We start from the raw sequence: 18,210 nt of genomic DNA, 5'->3' as shown, positions 1-18,210 counted from the left end.
CAACTGCGGAAGCTAATGCGAGGGGCTGAGAACTGTAGGCCTCAGGGTATTCAGCACCATATAAAAGCAGGTTCTCATGCGGCCTGAACAAATGCTACACGAGAGGTAAGTTGTATCTTCAGGCAGCTTATTTCAGGAAGGTAACTGCTTTGCAATCCATCCTGTTCACAAGCCTTTACTGGAAAAAAAAATATACACAGTGTATGGGTGACAACCTGCCTTAGAGCAAGAACTCACAGCTAATTCACACTGGTACAAACTACCAACAGGTACAGGAATGGTCTGTGTAAGTACTGTAAACACAGGCACATAAATATGAACCAATTTTTGTTTAATGACATGACACATTGTGCATATTATGTCCTTCACTACAGACACACCAAGCTGGGTGTTTGGCTTCTGGATTTCAGAACTTGACTGCTTTATTTTCTGATTTCTTTGCATTACCTTGACCTTCAGCTACTCTGATAATCACAGAACTATTTATTCTGATAAATAGGCTAGCTGAAGGCCAGCTAACGAATGAAGACACCACATTTGCTGGGCTGATATTGGGTTTACGTTGCTACGGGGACTGCAGCTTGTTGTATAGAAGATTTCTTTCAGTAACAAAGTTGGGGGCCTTGAAAAAAAGAAAATTTTCTTTAGAAGGCACATTCTGCTTCGTGTTTTCATGTTGCTGATAGTTCCCGTTTTCTCTGATGATGTTTATGAATATCCAGGTAGGTTTCAGCATGCCATTTCAGCATGCCTCTTGGTGACTGTGGAAGAGCCATGTGAAGCTATTCAGGATCTGTGCTTTTCAGACAACAGCAACTGCGGAGTACCATGTTTCCACTAAAGTACCAGTCTTCACGCCAAACCTACCGAAGCTTCATTGTAAACAGGTCACATCATTGACCTTTCCCTATTTCTAAGCTGGCTGCTGTACACAGGGAAATGCAACATCCAGTCTTGCAACCAGTTAATCTTTGGACAATTGAGCCTTATTGGCTTGCTCTGGGAGCAATCTGAAGTCTACCTGGTAGGACTGGATAGAGGGGGTTATAGGGCACCCTATTTCACTACTTGAAAGGCACTGGACATCAAAACAAGAACCAGCTCCATCAGATGACTAAATCAACACCTAAAAGGGTAGGAAGAGAGGTCAAAAATAGAGTAAGTGTAAATTAAGCCTCTTAAAAATTAAAAAAAAAAAGAGTAAAATCAAAGAAGTTTGGTATAGACTTTTATCTACATTTTTATTACAGTGAGATGAACAAAATACGAACAAATTGAGGAAAATGTAATGAACATTGCCTGATAACATTCTTAGACATCTCACGCATGCTTTTGAAGCCTGTCTTGTCTTGACTTTTAAATACCTCTGGGATATGAATTGTAATTACAACAGATTTAGGAATTTGCCAGAACTCCTTTGAGAAATTGTATCATTTCAGAAGTATGTTTGTAAGAATTTGTCGGAGTACTTGAGTAAGGTGCTTGCTCAGTAAACAAATACTAAATAATTTTGCTATCACTTTCCTTTCTAGAACATTCAAAACAGATTTTAATTGCTGTGTTACAAAATTAATCCATATGCTAAGTTAGAATAGAACACACTACTGTTCCTCCTACAGCATATTTCCCTTTCCTGAATAAATGAAATAAATCTTCCAGGACAGATCTGCATATAGTATTTTCAAGAATAAATTTGCTTTATGAGTTTGTAAATGCCCCTTAAAAGTCAATTTAAGTCTTATCTTTCATGTATAGGTTAAAGATGACAAAGAGCGGACTGCAAGAACAGGAAGGTCATCGTTAAAGGCTATAGTAACCAAGAATTAGTTTAATTACCACTGGATTTAAAAAGCTATTTTTCTTTTCTAAGAATTGCTCCACTGCTTTAAAAAAAAAAAAAAAAAGCTTTTCTACTGATTGTTAAACACTTGTTAGCACTAAGATACTATGTCTGTGCGTTATAGAGAGACAGCCGCTGGTAAACATTTACTTTAATACATTAAAGTCAATGGCATTAGATTAGCGATGCCAGCTCACGTAAACTGTAAAGAAATAGACAAAAGCTAAGCATTGCTATTTTCAGCATGAGTTTGAAACACTTGCAATAGGACTAAACTCGCCTTGCATTTCAGTCTTTCCTTATTCCTTGCACAAATATAAGCTAACAGGGGCACTTCATATACAACTTGGCACAGGCATTTCCATCTCAGAAATGCAAGGTCATTGCTGGAGGGGACGTGTACGCTGTGTCACAGAACCGCTACTGGTGGGAAGGCAGTGGCACCAGCTCCAGGCAGCACAAACAGCCCAGCACGTTCTCATGTACTAACAGGCTGATCCAAGGTCTACTGAAGTCAATGAGAAGTCTCACCCTTGAAATTTCTCCCTCAACCCAAGCATAATCAGCTGACTTCAAAGGTTTACGGTCAAATTAAAAGTGTGCTTTTTTGGGTTTTTAATTTTTTTTTTTTTTTTTTTTAAAGAATGCTACAGTCAATATATGTCCACTAGGTCCCCCAGTAGAGAACCTGTTAAAGTTTAAATCTTTCACACCTCTTTCAAGTGCCTTCCTTATATTTTTAAATGATTTGCAAATACCACTTCAATATCCACCTGTGTTATCAAAGGTATTTTTATTTGATGCAGATAAGACTACGTTTGGGCTAGTAACTTTCTATTCTATATAAATACAAGACAGATCTAACAGTTTGCATTCAGCACTGTACATATTAAAACGAATTAGCTAATAATTTGAATTTTTCTTCCACAAATCATAGCAAAGACATTGAAGTTCTTTTTAAAAAATGAGATAATTAACTATTACATGAGGTATTTTAACAAAGTGTATTTTCTCATTGGAATACATCTTAAAATAAGTACCCCTAGTTTAAATGACCTGGTACAGTAAACAGAACAGACAGTACTAGAAGTATCCCTGTGTCCAGCAGCGACTTCATTTTCACAGCATGATTTAACACTTGGTATTTTTTATAACTAGAAACTAAAATTTGCATTTCTATACTGTCTTCCACCTGAGAATATGAAGGAACTTTACAACCTTGTGATAATCTCCTCCCTCCAGAGGCAGTCAGACCAGTTAAATAGCTGCAGAAACAAAAGTATAGTGAGATTTCTGCGACTTGCCCCAGGTCAGAGAGGAAGACGATAGCAAAACCAGGCTGATATTCTTTCTCCCGTATTCAGCTCGCAGATCTCCATTCTTTCCGTATTGATGCCAGGCCTAAGTCACCGTGTAATCTACTTTGTAACATTCACTATCTTTTTGTGTGCAGCATATTCCCAGTAGCCCAAAAGGACATGCAGTCTAGTAAACCAAGGTACACAGGACAAAAGAAAATGGAGCTACTAGTTATTAGTTTGAGATATGACCTCTTATCAACATATCTAAAACAATTTACAAGTTAGGCTTTATAATCAAAATGGAAGTTTTATTTATATTTTCAACATGAAATACAATAAAATAGCGTTGTGCTGACAGACATGCTTTTCTGCAAGATTGGGAAATTCTGTCTTGTATATTGTGATTTTAAATAGATACGAGTCCTGTTTTAAACTTTTCCTGTACTCCGACATTAATTGTAATTAACTCATTAAAAGCAATATTTATAAAGCACTGATTGCAGGCTGTACATAACTAGGGAGTGATGACATACAACAGAAGACAACAATTACTCGGTTTTGGTTTATCAAGTGGTAAGTTACATACGCATTTCTTCAAAATTCAAAAGCTAGCTTCCGTGGAGTCATGAATTGCTTCACCATTTCATCTGTGACCTGCTTCCGTCTCTCTTGATGCGCTGCTATCAAGGGCTGCAATGTTTCGATAAGAACCTTCTTCAGCTCCCCCGTGAGCAATTCCCCACTTGTGTATGCCTGTCAAGAAAGTGTTGATTGCTAAATATGGCGCTATATGGAAAAAGACTAAGTGACAAGTATTTCTTTAAAAGCCTGGCTCTAGCAAATACAGATTTGGATGTCTTAAAAATAAGCACATGCCTTAGAAGATCATGTGGTATTACTCTAAAAATGTAACTTGCAAAATTGCTTATTGCCTTTTAAAAGATTAAGACAGCTGGGCAATTTAATATGTGACAAGTTATATGGACTGAATAAGCTACATTCACAGGACTGAAAAAGCTACATTCACAGGAATTTAACTGGGAAATCCTGTAATTATTTGCAGGAAACTGTGTATTTTTCTCCCCAGAATCCCAGTTCAAAGAAACAGTCCCCCTAAGCTGTTTTTTGCAGTAAGAGGTACAAATTCTCATATTTTTCTCATTGCATGTGGGCAATTAGATGTGATTAAAGTATCCTTTTTATAGCAAAGACACTCAGAATTTATGTTCACACTGGTAGTCTATTCACAGTTGGTAATTCATTCAATTGCTCTGATACTGAAAATGCCTGAGCTAGAAGCACAGACTAACAGCTGACTGGTTCAGCCCTGGTTAGAAACCATGGCTGGGGCAGTTCAACTATGATTTGAAAAGGCAGTAACATGATAATCTTACCTCTCCTTGTCATCAAGCCATTTGTAATACCAATTCAAGGTGTAACTGTTGCTCACTCAGCAACAGTAAAATTAGTTAATGGGAATGAACTGAATTGTAATTTCAGTGGTGGATTTTGGGGGGGTGGTGTTTTTTGTTTGTTATAAAAACACCAATATTGCTTTCCACTTCTGAAAGCTTCTTCCTCTGGTACCATAACTGAAACAGCTCCACTAATGCCACTACAAGCAGTGACTTCATGTTTTCCAGTCTGGTTCCAAGGCAGCATTGCAGCAAGCTGCTAGCTGCGGTCTATGCTTTGTGCTCTTCGTAGCAGTTAGGCAGATACTGTTGCAGTGGTTGGAGACTAATAGAAAACAGCTCAATAAGTCAAATGCGCTCCAGATTTGGAGGTGATTAGCGACAGCCAACATGGCTTCACTAAGGGCAAATCGTGCCTGACAAATATCATCGTCTTCTACGATGGGGTTACAACGTTGGTGGATAAGGGAAGAGCAACTTACGTCATCTACCTGGACTTGTGCAAAGCATTTGACACTGTCCCACATGACATCCTTGTCTCTAAATTGGAAAGACACGGATTTGACGGATGGACCACTTGGTGGGTAAGGAATTGACTGGATGGTCGCACTCAAAGAGTTGCCGAAAAAACAGCTTGATGTCCAAGTGGAGACCAGTGATGAGTAGTGTTCCTCAGGGGTCAGTATTGGGACCGGTGCTGTTTAACATCTTCGTCAGCAACATGGACAGTGGGATTGAGTGCACCCTCAGCAAGTTTGCAGATGACACCAAGCTGAGTGGTGCAGTCGACACACTGGAGGGGAGGGATGCCATCCAGAGGGACCTTGACAGGCTTGAAAGGTGGGCCCGTGCGAACCTCATGAAGTTCAACGGAAAAAAGGGGGCTAGTACCACTGGCAGAAGAGGCTTTCTGACAGTGAAAGGGACTGTGATCTGGTGTGCAGAGTGAATACACGTATGTTATACAGGCCATACAGATATCTTCCTTTCTTTGAGCTTATCCTGGGCTGCATCAAAAGAAGTGTGACCAGCAGGTCGAGGGAGGTGATTCTCCCCTTCTACTCCACTCTCATGAGACCCTGCCTGCAGTACTGCATTCAGCTCTGGGGTCCCCAACAGAAGAAGGACATGGACCTGTTGGAGCAAGTCCAGAGGAGGACCACGAAGACGCTCAGAGGGCTGGAGCACCTCTCCTATGAAGACAGGCTGAGAGAGCTGGGGTTGTTCAGCCTGGAGAAAAGAAGGCTCCGGGGAGACCTTATAGCAGCCTTCCAGTACCTGAAGGGGGCCTACAAGAAAGCTGGAGAGGGACTTTTTACAAGGGCATGTAGTGATAGGACAAGGCGTAATGGCTTTAAACTGAAAGACGGTAAATTTAGATTAGATATAAGGAAGAAACTCTTCGCTATGAGGGTGATGAGGCACTGGAACAGGTTGCCCCGAGAAGTTGTGGATGCCCCATCCCTGGAAGTGTTCAAGGTCAGGTTGGATGGGCCTTTGAGCAACCTGGTCTAGTAGAAGGTGTCCCCGCCCATGGCTGGGGGGCTGGAACTAGATGATCTTTAAGGTCTCTTCCAACCCAAACCATTCTATGATTCTATTTCCATAAGGAATTTACAACAGTCTGCATGGGGATTAGTAGCTATCCAGTCCTGCTCTTCTGTGGGAGAGAGTAGAGGGTTGGAGAAGAATCTGCAGCTCTTGACTTTCTTGCAGCTGTTGTCAGCAGGAGAAAGCTGATAAACCAATGGGTACTATCAACTGCGGATACTGCCTTCCAGAGAATGCATACTGCCTAGTACTGATGACGATCATATAGCTGAAGGAAGTGAAATGTCTTGCCACCACCCCCAGGGACACAAGTCCACCAGACAGTTTTAAGGAAAATGCAACTTATATGGAGCAGTTTTTGCTTGGGATCAGTGAATCAATTCCTCGTAGCTGTTACATTTCTTGTGATAAGAAAAAACAAAAACCCAGCAAGCTTTAGACATGAGCTTTTGTAGTTTTGGAGAGTATTTAAGTACCTTGCACATAAAGAACAGACAGAGTGTATTATACAACACTAATCCTAAGGTGGTCTCATTTGAAAGGTAAGGAGATATTGTCCTATACAGTGTCGAAGATCCTTATGAAAATACTAGGGAATTTTTAAATTATTTTCTTTTAAAGAAGAGATAGATTGGCCTGTGAGAAAGAAGAACATTGCAAACAAACAAATACAGAGGTCTTAATATTGAAACTTGCAAGGGATGGAGAGTGCAAGAATAACAACACAATTACCTTTCTGGAGAAGGTTCACAGGAAGACTTAGTTACAGCTTTCTTGAGGACTTACTTAAAGCTTTGTCCTCACAATAAGGAATGCGTAATATTATTTTCAACTTGGCTACTTACCTGCTTCAGTTGTTCAAGCCTGTCATCATCTTCTAGGAAGAAAGTCAGGTACATAAAAGACACATCAACATCACAGTTACCTCCGTACTTCCTGTGCTCTTCAATAGTATCTCTGCCTCCTGAGAAGGCATGCTTGTTAATCTGAAACAACATAATGATGTTATGGTATAATTTCCACTAAATTCTGGATTATTATATTGTAAAAAGAGGTGTATCATGATCCTCAAAATTCTATATTAAGGACTAGCTGAAGGGTGAGTGGGGCAAGTTAATGCAGAGCATCAGGACTGAAGCAGGGAGGCAAAAGGAGGTCGCTAGAATCCAGCAGGGAAAAATGACTATATACATACTCCTCAGGCTGCATAACCAGAACAAAAATGAAGCAAAAATTAAAAATAATCACCCAAGATTCAGTCAATAAAGTTTTAAGTCCCTTTTGCTGAAGCTGTTGTCTGTTGGATAGAATTTGTGCTTACAGGAAATGTACTTCATGTAAGAAAAAAAAAGATATTCACTTCATCAAGAAATTAATTTTGAAAGAGTTGAAGAAGGCATGGAGAATTTTGAAGAAATCCTAGAGAGAAGCTAGTCTCCTCCTCTTTTCAGGGAAAAGGAAAACAAGAGAAAGCAAAGTTAAAGATCACAAAACTCTGGTTAGAATGGCTGAAATTAGACAAATGCCCAATTGTTCAGTCTAAACATGGAATACTTGCTGACTCTCCCCCGCTCTTTTTAAGCATAGCTTCCTATAGGCAGATGAACTACACTGGTGAATAGAGCTACCTGCTAATCCTATTCCCAGTAAATTCAGAAGCCACCGATGTATTTTAAAAATTTATACATGTGTAGAATTCTCAGAGGATGCTAATCTTCCTACAGATTTAAAGAAAATAAATTGCCAGGAAGAGGGGAAAAAAAGAATTTCTCAACCATAAGCTGAGTTTTCATTTGGCTCTTTTATCTTTTCAGATCTCATCATCAACTAGCCAAGAGACACACACGCGTATGAATTAGATTTTTTTTTAAGTTCTGGTATCTAGGAACTGTTATATATGTACAATTCCTGAACATTCTTACTATCTGTACAACTGTCTAGTGCTTTTTTGAATCTTTCTAACCACCATGTTACAGATGATGTCTTGTGGCAACAAATTACATACAAAAATGATGCACCAATGAATATCTTACGAAAATAGACTGCCATCTGTCACATTACATCTATTCTTATATTGTAGGACAGCCTGAATAGCTGTCTTTTACATATTGTTTGTATTTTACATATTGTTTTGCACTTCCCCTCACCTGTCTCCTTACTAGATTTTGAAAGTCTTTTCTATGAAATTTTTTCTATGTCCCTCATCTCTACAGTTTGCCTTCTTACTAAGCTGAGAGGGATTAAATACAATATGCCAGGTGAAGGCACATTATTGTTTTATACAAAATGTTTCCTATATTAATCTCAAGTTCATTTTTTATATATTCTGGCACCTACTCATTGACTGAGGGTTTCAATGATTTATCTATCATGATGCACTGATCTTTCCCCTGAATTAATACAGACTTAGAATCTAAATAACAGTTTCTAAGAAAACAAACAAATAATTGAGCTGTAATTTGGTGCTGATAGGTGAAATAAGAATAGTTTATTATAATATTGCCATTCATCTCCTTGGATTTCCCAGAAGCTTCTCAGCCGTTCCCAGTATCTAGTAATTTTTCATCTTCTATTACCTGTAAGTTTTGAACCTCATTACTTAGTAAAGTACTAGTGATCTGAAAAATGCAGTAAGCAGTAATTTTTTTTGTGCAGCACTGGCACTCTCTTTTTAACCTTTATCCATCACCAGAAGTCACCTTTCCTACCCTATTTTTTTATTTATTGGCCACAACAATATTTAGTCTTTCACTCAAGCTCTATTTCCATAAAAACTTGTTTCTGATGGGCTTCAGAAGCTGAAATAAATCTCAATTTGTCCTCCATTACTCAACACTTTACGTTATATTCAGAATTTTCTCTTTATAGCTTTTCTATTCCAAGTAGCTAGAATTATTTTGTTATTTTTCCAACTAGTTTAAAGATAGCAGAAATAGGACTTATGTCCTGGTTTTGGCTGGGATAGAGTTAATTTTCTTCATAGTAGCAGGTATAGTGATGTGTTTTGGATTTAGGATGAGAACAATGTTGATAACACACTGATGTTTTAGTTGTTGCTGAGCAGTGCTGACACTAAGTCAAAGCCTTTTCTGCTTCTTATCCCACCCCACCAGCGAGTAGGCTGGGGGTGCGCAAGAAGTTGGGAGGGGACACAGCTGGGACAGCTGATCGCAACTGACCAAAGGGATATTCCGTACCATATGTTGTTATGCTCAGCATATAAAGCTGGGGGAAGAAGAAGGAAAGGAGGGACGTTTGGAATTACGGCGTTTGTCTTCCCAAGTAACTGTTACGTGTTATGGAGCCCTGCTTTCCTGGAGATGGCTGAACAGCTGCCTGCTGATGGGAAGGAGTGAATGAATTCCTTGTTTTGCTTTGCTTGCGTGCGCGGCTGTTGCATTACTTAAACTGTCTTTATCTCAACACATGACTCTTCTCACTTCTACTCTTCTGATTCTCTCCCCCATCCCACCAGAGGGAGTGAGCAAGTGGCTGCGTGGTGCTTTGTTGCCGGCTGGGGTTAAACCACGGCAACTTATTAACTGGACATAAGGCATCTTGGATCTCTTCGCAGATTACTAGCTACTTGCCAGGAAAAAAATGGAAGAATGTTACCAACATTGCCACTAATCATGTAACCTCTATTCTGAAATTATAGGCTTTTTTAAAAAGCAACTGTGTAACTATGCAAATAAACTGGAATTATTATAATCCAACGCATGAAGAATTCCAATTCTTCAAAACAGTACTGTTTAATCAGTTTCTACATAAGATAATGAATAGTTACGAGATGGCTGCAAAAGAATCTGACCTATACATGGGTTTGTCAACCATAAGAGAATTAATCCAAGCCCACCCAGCAGAACTAACATATACACCTTTTTTCTTGTTGTGACAGATAAGTTATTTCATGTCTGGTTATCATGCCTACAAATCCTTTTCCAAGGACTGATTTTTATTTATTTTTTTAAATACCACAACACAGGTGAACTTTTGCAAAAATATATCATCTGACGCTGGATAAGAGGGATTTTCTTTTGACCTAGAAGGGGCACTAGGAATATACTCAGACAGGAGAAAATACCTTCTAAAACTTAGGTGAAATTCAACATAATATTTATTTGTGAACTGGAGGGAGGAGGGCATGGCAGCAGCAGATCTCCAAGCAACAGGAAAAGTCTGACCTGTGTTGTAACCGACACTGTGCAACGCCTGGTGCTCCCAGCATGGAGAAAGAGCTGTTTATTTGATTTACATCATGGACTGTCAAATTTCAAAACTATGGCAACATAATATTTATTTTTAGAGCATGAGCCTCCACAGCTCTTATTCTTACACCACTGCTTTGCAGATATCAGATAAACAAACATGATGTTTTGTACATTATTCTAGCTAATGTTTGTACTGTTAGGCTAGTCGGCAAGGCAAAAGATTATATTTGATAGTCTAGCTAAATTTGCATAACTCGGTCAATTCCTGAAGATGCTTTGCCATGAAATGTATGGGAAAAAGGATTCAGATATGTTCAAAGAAAACATGAAAAAATTGCCATTGTAACCGTGAGGACCACCACTCCTTTTTGTTATAAAGCTTTGTGCTCTCAGGTTTTGCAGGTCCTTACCTTTGTTTTGATTTGTTTGGGTGTATCAGTGAGGAAGATAGAGGAGTTCGGGTCACTAGCACTCATTTTTGTCTGTGCTCCTTGCAGGGCTGGGAAGAAGACTGAGTGCAGTAAGGCTGGTTTAGGCTGTCCAATTCTAGGTGCTACATCCCGGGTCATTCTAAAATAAGGATCCTAGAACAACCATCAATAAAAGCACAGAATAAAGCTGAAAAATGCGATTTAAAAGCTGATTAGTGCTGACTCGTTCATGCCTTAACAGGTTGTCTCAGGAAAAAAACAACCAACCAAACCATAAAATGTTCCAGAACCTACTTCCAATCCAGTTCACCAGAGGAACAAACAAACAAAATCCTTTTTTTTTTTAAATTTCCATAGTTTTGCTGTACACTCTGATTCCCTCAATTAATAGGCATATTTACAAAGATTTACATGAATACAAATAGTTGTGAAAACTATGTTTAGTATGCCTGGAGATGGGATGCAGACTAAGATGCAAGCTTCCTCCCAAAGTGTTTAACAACCAGCACAGAATCTGAACTAAATCAGTGATCAAGCTGGCAGTGCTGTGCTGATGATTTGACTTAAACCAACTGTGACAATATTACTACATAATATTGTGGCTGATGAATATAATTACATCACCTTCCAGTGACTGTCCCTGTGACTATAATAGCTAAAGATTCAGACAGTGCAGAATTTGATTCCTAGAAACAACACTTATTTAAAGTAATGATGCTACCATTGTCATTTGCAGTCAATGTTCTTCCAACCTCTCTATATAGATCTGAATTGTTAAGGTTCTGCAGCCTTTCTGGCAAACTATTTCAATGCTTCTTTATTCTTACTGATAGAAGGTTTTTCCCTATGGTTCAACGTAAATCTCTTGTGCTGCAAGTTAAGCTCATTACATCTTGTCCTAGTTACCATGGAAATGGCCAAAGGTTTCTTCCTACCCCCATGTCAGTATACTTTTGCATAGATTTTACTGTCTTTGCTTTCATAGATGTCAGCTCACTGAACCGGGTTGAGATCAAGACAGATCCAAGACTGGCAAGAATGAGTAACGCATGAGTACATGATTGTTGGGTTAAGCCTTCATCTTTGTCAGGACACAGCACAACATCTTTTTATCTCTTCCAGCTTCTGCCCCAGAAAGGTGCTTGCAGGAATGTTTACAGATGTTTCGATATTCCACCATGAAGCTTGAATGGTACATTACAAAAACAAATCCATGAAAACCAAATTAAGTGATATGATTTTCTTACCTGATCGATAGCACATGGGATAAGACACTGAATGTTCTCCTTGCCATTGAAGATCTGTGGAAATGATGAACTGAAGGATGGAGCAGCTTGAATAGCAGGAAAGCTGATCTTTCCTAGAAAACAACATGTTTGGAAAAGCTAAGAAGCCAATATAAGCAATGATAAATAGAGAGAACTTTTTGAAATATGTAAAATGCACAAGTGAATCATTCAGATACTCAGCTGAAGACCAACATCTATCTTTATCAAGCAGTGTTGCCTTATCTGAGGAAACTTTTTCATCTTTACCTTCTATGATGTCAACAAACCTTCAACTAACATAGAAACTAATGAAAAAAGGCAGGCTGTGATCAGAAAAGGTTCATCAGTGCATACTCTCTTTATCATTGAACTACCTACCCTTCCCAGAAGTACAATTGACTGTATCATCACTCTGAGCTGCTCATTTTTTTCCTCTTTGTGAGAGAATGACTATAGAGATACTTATCAGGCAAGTTTCCCTCTAAGATCTTAGAATCATTGCTATATGCATGCTGTACTCGTGAAGCATCTCAGATGTGTCTAGTTTTCTTTTTTATACAGTGTTTAATCACAGGGTGACCAACCTGCTTCCCTGATCAAAATCCTTTCAGAACAGAAAGCAAATAGCAGATTTTTCCAAACATGTAATGAAGTCATTATCACAATACCAATTTTTATTAAAGCACTGTTAAAACAAGGAGGAATCTGTTCCTTGGTTACAGCGAAGGCTGAAAAGCTGTCACTGGCCCAATTACTGGTCAAAGAATGATGTTAGTGCTCAGGAACACCAAGGTGTTAATGCCATCTTTGACACAGAATCTTTTTTTGGCCAATGTGATAGAAACCTGCAATTGCAATGAAGTAAATGGAAGACAGTTACCCAGCACCTTGATAATTAGGCTTTTGAGCATTCCTTAATTTTTTTCATATATGTATATGTGTGTGTGTGTTAATATAACTTTTTCTGAAGAGAAAACCTTCTATATAAATTTGGCATAGACATTTCTAGCAGGCATAATTGACGATAGCTGCAATCACTATAAAAAAACAAAAAAAGAATAGTTCTCTATCCTGGGCACTTCAACGTTGGTGTTTTGTACTTTGCTGTTACTAAGGCCAAAAAGGTAGATATCATGCTAGAAATTTCACTGTCAAGTGTTTTCTATACTGAAGGAACCACAATAACACCCTCTTAGAATCAGCCTAGAAACATGGATCTTCTTGCTTTTTCTATCCGTTCCATGAATGGCAGATACTAATCTCTTTAAATTATTACTTAAATAGTGCCATAGAGAGTGAAAGCAAGCATCGCTTCCAGTAACTCATATTATTTCCTACCAATGCAATCACTGTCTGTAAAGCCAAAGATTCCTTTCACTTGGTTAAATGTAACATGCTTCTGAACTTTGACAATGTTTTTGTAGAATCCGGTACTTGTCCTGTGAGAAAGAAAATGGAAAAATAAAATGAGAAGAGCAGAAAAGTGTAGGTAGAAACTTTCACTCCAAATGCTGAGAATGTCAAAAAACCTGCAGGATTAAATCTCACTGTTCAGACTTTTTGTGGGCCATTGAGATGATAACTACAGAATTATTTACGAACAAGAATTTTATGCCTTGAAAGTTTAACTTATTCTTCCCTCCCCCCAACATTTACTGCAAACATTTTTTGTTGCAATTAACTGTCTAAACCCAGAAATATTTTGATTTGGAAATGGTGCCCAAATGCCTCATGGAGCCCGAAGTTTACTTATCCTTATGCTTCTCTGTGAACTCAGGCAACCGGAATGGATCATGTCTTCCATGTTTCCTGGTACCCCCAGTGCGTATTCCATACAGGACGCTACGGTTCACCAAAGGAATAGTAGCTCAAATCCTCCAAATTCTCATTTTCTACAGGCTAAGTTCCCTGGCTGGACTTTCTCTGTCACCAAATACAGCAGCAGCATTTCCAAATCAAAAATAGCTCAGCAACTTCCTTTTTTATTTCTGCTGAAGAGCTAAAGCAAAAGAAACAGCAGTTCTGACCTGCCCTTGTTCAGCCAGAGGGCAGATCTGTCGTAATGCAACTTTTCTAAGGCAGGAAAGTCAGGGGAGTGAAAAGAGGAAAAACTGCTTTCTAGGCTCCACATTCCGGGGGCTGTACGCTATACAGCTCGACTCTAAAACATATATTCTCTTATCCAAGCCTTTAAGGAAGCTCATCACCCCACATGGAAGAACAAAGCCCACAACTTCAGTTCTGAACTCTGCCATAAAACTTCTTCCTTCTGAGAATGCAGTTCCAATAGCAGTTTCTTTTTCTTAAATCTTCTTTAAACTTTCCTCAAAGTTCAAATAATAATCTTTCATGCTGTATTATTAAGTTAATTGACCACAACAAGTTACTGAAATGCCTTTCATTAATGCAGATGAAGTGTAAACACATCTCAAAGATTTTGATACCATCTTAAACAAATCAATCTGGAGGTTTCTTGGTGGCTTAGGTATTTTTACAGTTTAGATGGTTTAATATATTTTTCATAATTTAAATTTAAGCATTGCACACACAAGTATTTGTTCATACATTATACAGAAGAATGACAATAGTATATATACAAAATGTTATACAGCAGAAAAATTAATAAGTTTCTATTTTAAGTGTTGTAAAACTTGTTTTGAAGCTTTCAAATTTAGATACATTTATTAAAACATTGCTGGCTGTCAAAGTTGGAGAGAAAATACAGACACTTTTTTTTCATTACAACGCCCTAAAGAAATTTATACTTACCCCAAATAGTCTAAATCAGAAAATATAAAGGTTTTATTGATATCAAAACCACACGCAATGATGTCTTTTGCATTTTCTCTAGCATACTCATACGCCTTCTCAGTTGTCAGGTCCTTCCAAAGGTATTTCTCATCATCAGTTAACTGTACAACTAAGGGAACATCAAATACTTCTTGCAGCCACCTAATAAAAGCAGAAACATTTTATCTCAAAGTCAGTTAAAATAAAGACTAAGACACGCAGCTAAAATATTTTTTATACATTTAAACAAAAGGATATGAAGAGGTCTGCTTCTCTTTTCTTTGTATGCATATGCAGTTATGTTTATGTGAACAGAAGTAAACATTTTATACAGATTATAATGACAACTTAACTGGAAAAAAGACTCACACTTATTGTTTCCTGTACATATGATAGCAGTCACCATTTGCAATGGAAATAGAATTCAAAGAGACCTTTTAGCTCTTTGAGTCCAGTTTCTCTGTGTCCTGCTGCTGCAGGCACCGCATGATACAGTCATGTTACCGAGTCTCATCACAAACTAATTTTTAAGAAGAACAAAAATTCTAAAGAGTGCCACAGGGTTGAGGGTGCAAGGAAGAGGGCTTTATGGTGATGCAGGGATTATAATCATTTTAATGAAAAGGTAAGATTGCATTGTTTAAGTTCATTAATATTCACCTCAGATAAACAGAACTCCTTGCAATGTATCATTTCGGCAGTTCCATAAACAGCGTTCAACATTTCCTTAGAAAAAAATGTTTTGATTAATACAAATGGTAGAAATAACTTACTTTGTGAATATAAATGGGATAAGATGACCAACATGCATTGCCTGAGAGGATGGCCCTCTGCCTGTATAAAGGTAAAAGGACTTCTTATTTTCATAAGCATTAAGGATTTGGTCCATATCTCTAAAGAAAAAACAGAGAAAACATGATGCAACTCTTTAGGAAGAAACATCTACAGCAAAAAGCTTCTATTCAAAATTTGAGTTTTTAAAGCCAAATGTATTTATAAATAAAATAGAGTATGTTATGGGTCCTAGAAATAAAAAGGTTTTGCTTGTTTGTTTATTAAATTTAAGAAAAGTGTTGTCTCCTTCAGTCTCCATGAAAAAAAAACCTCAAAGAAAAATTAAATTATGCCCTGAATCATGCTCAGGTACTTATCTGAAAAGTCACAGCTGCCATGGGTCAAAAGCCCATGCATGCTAACAATTAAACAGTGTAGGTGACTGGCAGGCTGGTGCTTAAGATTATTCCCTTTTTTCTGTAACAATACATATGCATATGTCCACAGGCCATGTGGACCCTTGTTGAAATCAGCAGTGACACCATATAAGTGTGGGGTTCTTTGCTAGGCCAATTCCTTTGTCTGGCTGCTAACATAGAGTCAAAATGGAACCTGTACAAAGCAAAGATTTCCTGCACATTTGTTATTCAATTTGGGATTAGTGAGGACATATCAGAAAACCAAGGGTTTCAAATGTTGCCAGTGTAAACCTGCAGCAGTTGCTAATTTCAGATGACACTGTTGGTTTACCTTGGTGTAAAAGAACACGGTCATTTGCTGGTCATAGGTTTCTCCCGATAGTGTTCACAGAAAGTCTACCTAATTGGACGTTTCCGAATTTTAAAACAAGAAAAACTCACCTGTGAGAAAAAAAGATTCCTCTACGTAGAAAGCGGTGAGGTTTTTGCCCAATAGCTCTTTCTATTCGATTGATCAGATCTGTGTCAATTTTACTGCTGCCAAACCGATGGATAATAATAATAAAATGTAAAAAAAATTAAATTAATAAGAATAGCATAGCTACAACCAGATCTTGGCTTTACCAAGAACATACCGATGCAGCCTAGATTAAAAAGGACATCTCTTTCTTCACGTCTCAGGTAAAATGTAAAATGGCTAGATTTTCCCAATTCTTGCCTGGAGTCCCAGCAGTCACCTCTGATACTAACCTCTATGCTAGGAGGCCCAGCCTATTCACAATCTGTAGCATTGCTCCATCTATGACTGATCATAATCGCAGTTTCCTTATAGCAGGACTACTGATATTCAGAACAAAAAGCATTCCAAAGAAACATATTTAGGTCAATAACTTGGCCTCCGTAAGCCATAGGATAAAAATGGCTGTGAGGCTCTGAGTGTTCCTTTTGTGGTATTTAAATTTTCTGCCCTCAGATCACATGGTTTTTCACCTTCCAACCCCAAATACTCTTCTGCAAACTTCATTCTTCTTTTATATGGCTATGATTACAGACACTGCTCCCCTCAAGAGGCTTGAAAAGGTAATGCATAATACTCTTCATTGCAATCAAGTAAGACTTACTGTACTTGGTGGTTTAGGAAATCAGCTGATTTATAAAACAACATTTTCGGATGTAGTAATTTCATTAAAGAAAGGTTTAGACAGAATGAAATAGCAGTATTTTTTCCTATTCCAAATAAAACTGAACTGGGGAAATCTTTTATTTCTTCAGTAAAGCTTCCTATACTCCAATCCCAATTCTTGGACCCTAATAAGCAGGTCAATGCTCCATGATTTGGACTTGATTGACAAAATCTAGACAAGAATCTACTCTTTGCTACTGTTCTGCTGTATTGGCAAATACGGGATTGGCAAAGCATTCAAGAGAACAAAACAGAGACTCTGGATGTAAAAATACAGTTATATGTACGTAGTATCTATATCCATCTATTCTGAGTTTCTTATTAAAAAGAGACTACACTGGCAAATTCCCCGGTTATAAGACACATGTCCACATGGGATAAGCACTTAGGGTCTTCCTAGCTGTAACAGGAAATAATCATTCCACAGGAACATACGCATGACATTTGACAAATTTCAAATATCTTGAGTTTCCTGAGGAAACTAGAAACAGAAAAAATAATTTTAAACCTTTCATTATGCAGCTAGTAAACTGTAACTTATAAGACTACTATACTTCTGCCCTGTGGAAAACACCACAATCACTTTGAATACCCCACAAAGAATCAGGTTTACTTTGAATTCCCTCCTTATGCATGTTCCTGCTTCTAAATTTTCAATTTTTTTAAGCCAAAAGCAAGTAACCTATTAAAAGCCTTCCTGCAGGGATATTGTAATTAACTGAAATGACCTTCCAAAGACTACAACTTCCTACTAGAGCAGGTGAGCTTCTAATGTTACATTCTAGCGCACGTGTCCTGGTTTCGGCAGGGATAGAGTTAATTTCCTTCCTAGTAGCTGGTACAGTGCTGTGTTTTGGATTTAGGGTGAGAACAATGTTGATAACACACCGATGTTTTAGTTGTTGCTAAGTAGTGCTTACACTAGTCAAGGACTTTTCAGCTTCTCATGCCCTGCCAGCGAGAAGCTGGGAGGGGGCACAGCCAGGACAGCTGACCCAAACTGGCCAAAGGGACATTCCCTACCATG

At 38.2% G+C, this 18,210-nt stretch overlaps 1 protein-coding gene across 1 annotated transcript in view; it reads right to left on the bottom strand.

Annotated features, from left to right (window-relative positions):
- Window positions 1-1,215: 1,215 nt before the first annotated feature.
- Window positions 1,216-18,210, bottom strand: part of WARS (tryptophanyl-tRNA synthetase) — a 31,468-nt gene continuing 14,473 nt past the window's right edge. The window contains exons 5-12 of the mRNA XM_009328069.1: window positions 16,442-16,548; window positions 15,581-15,700; window positions 14,787-14,969; window positions 13,356-13,456; window positions 11,997-12,109; window positions 10,729-10,902; window positions 6,953-7,093; window positions 1,216-3,894 (exon numbers count right to left, since the gene is read on the bottom strand). Of these exons, the coding sequence (XP_009326344.1) occupies window positions 3,736-3,894; window positions 6,953-7,093; window positions 10,729-10,902; window positions 11,997-12,109; window positions 13,356-13,456; window positions 14,787-14,969; window positions 15,581-15,700; window positions 16,442-16,548 (1,098 nt within the window). The 3' untranslated portion in view covers window positions 1,216-3,735. The remainder of the gene's footprint in view (window positions 3,895-6,952; window positions 7,094-10,728; window positions 10,903-11,996; window positions 12,110-13,355; window positions 13,457-14,786; window positions 14,970-15,580; window positions 15,701-16,441; window positions 16,549-18,210) is intronic.

The sequence above is a fragment of the Pygoscelis adeliae genome, unplaced genomic scaffold (genome assembly GCF_000699105.1).
Source record: "Pygoscelis adeliae isolate BGI_AS28 unplaced genomic scaffold, ASM69910v1 Scaffold130, whole genome shotgun sequence".
Taxonomy (NCBI): Eukaryota; Metazoa; Chordata; class Aves; order Sphenisciformes; family Spheniscidae; genus Pygoscelis; species Pygoscelis adeliae.
Note: the sequence above shows the minus strand (reverse complement) of the source record. Positions and strands in the feature narration are given on the sequence as shown.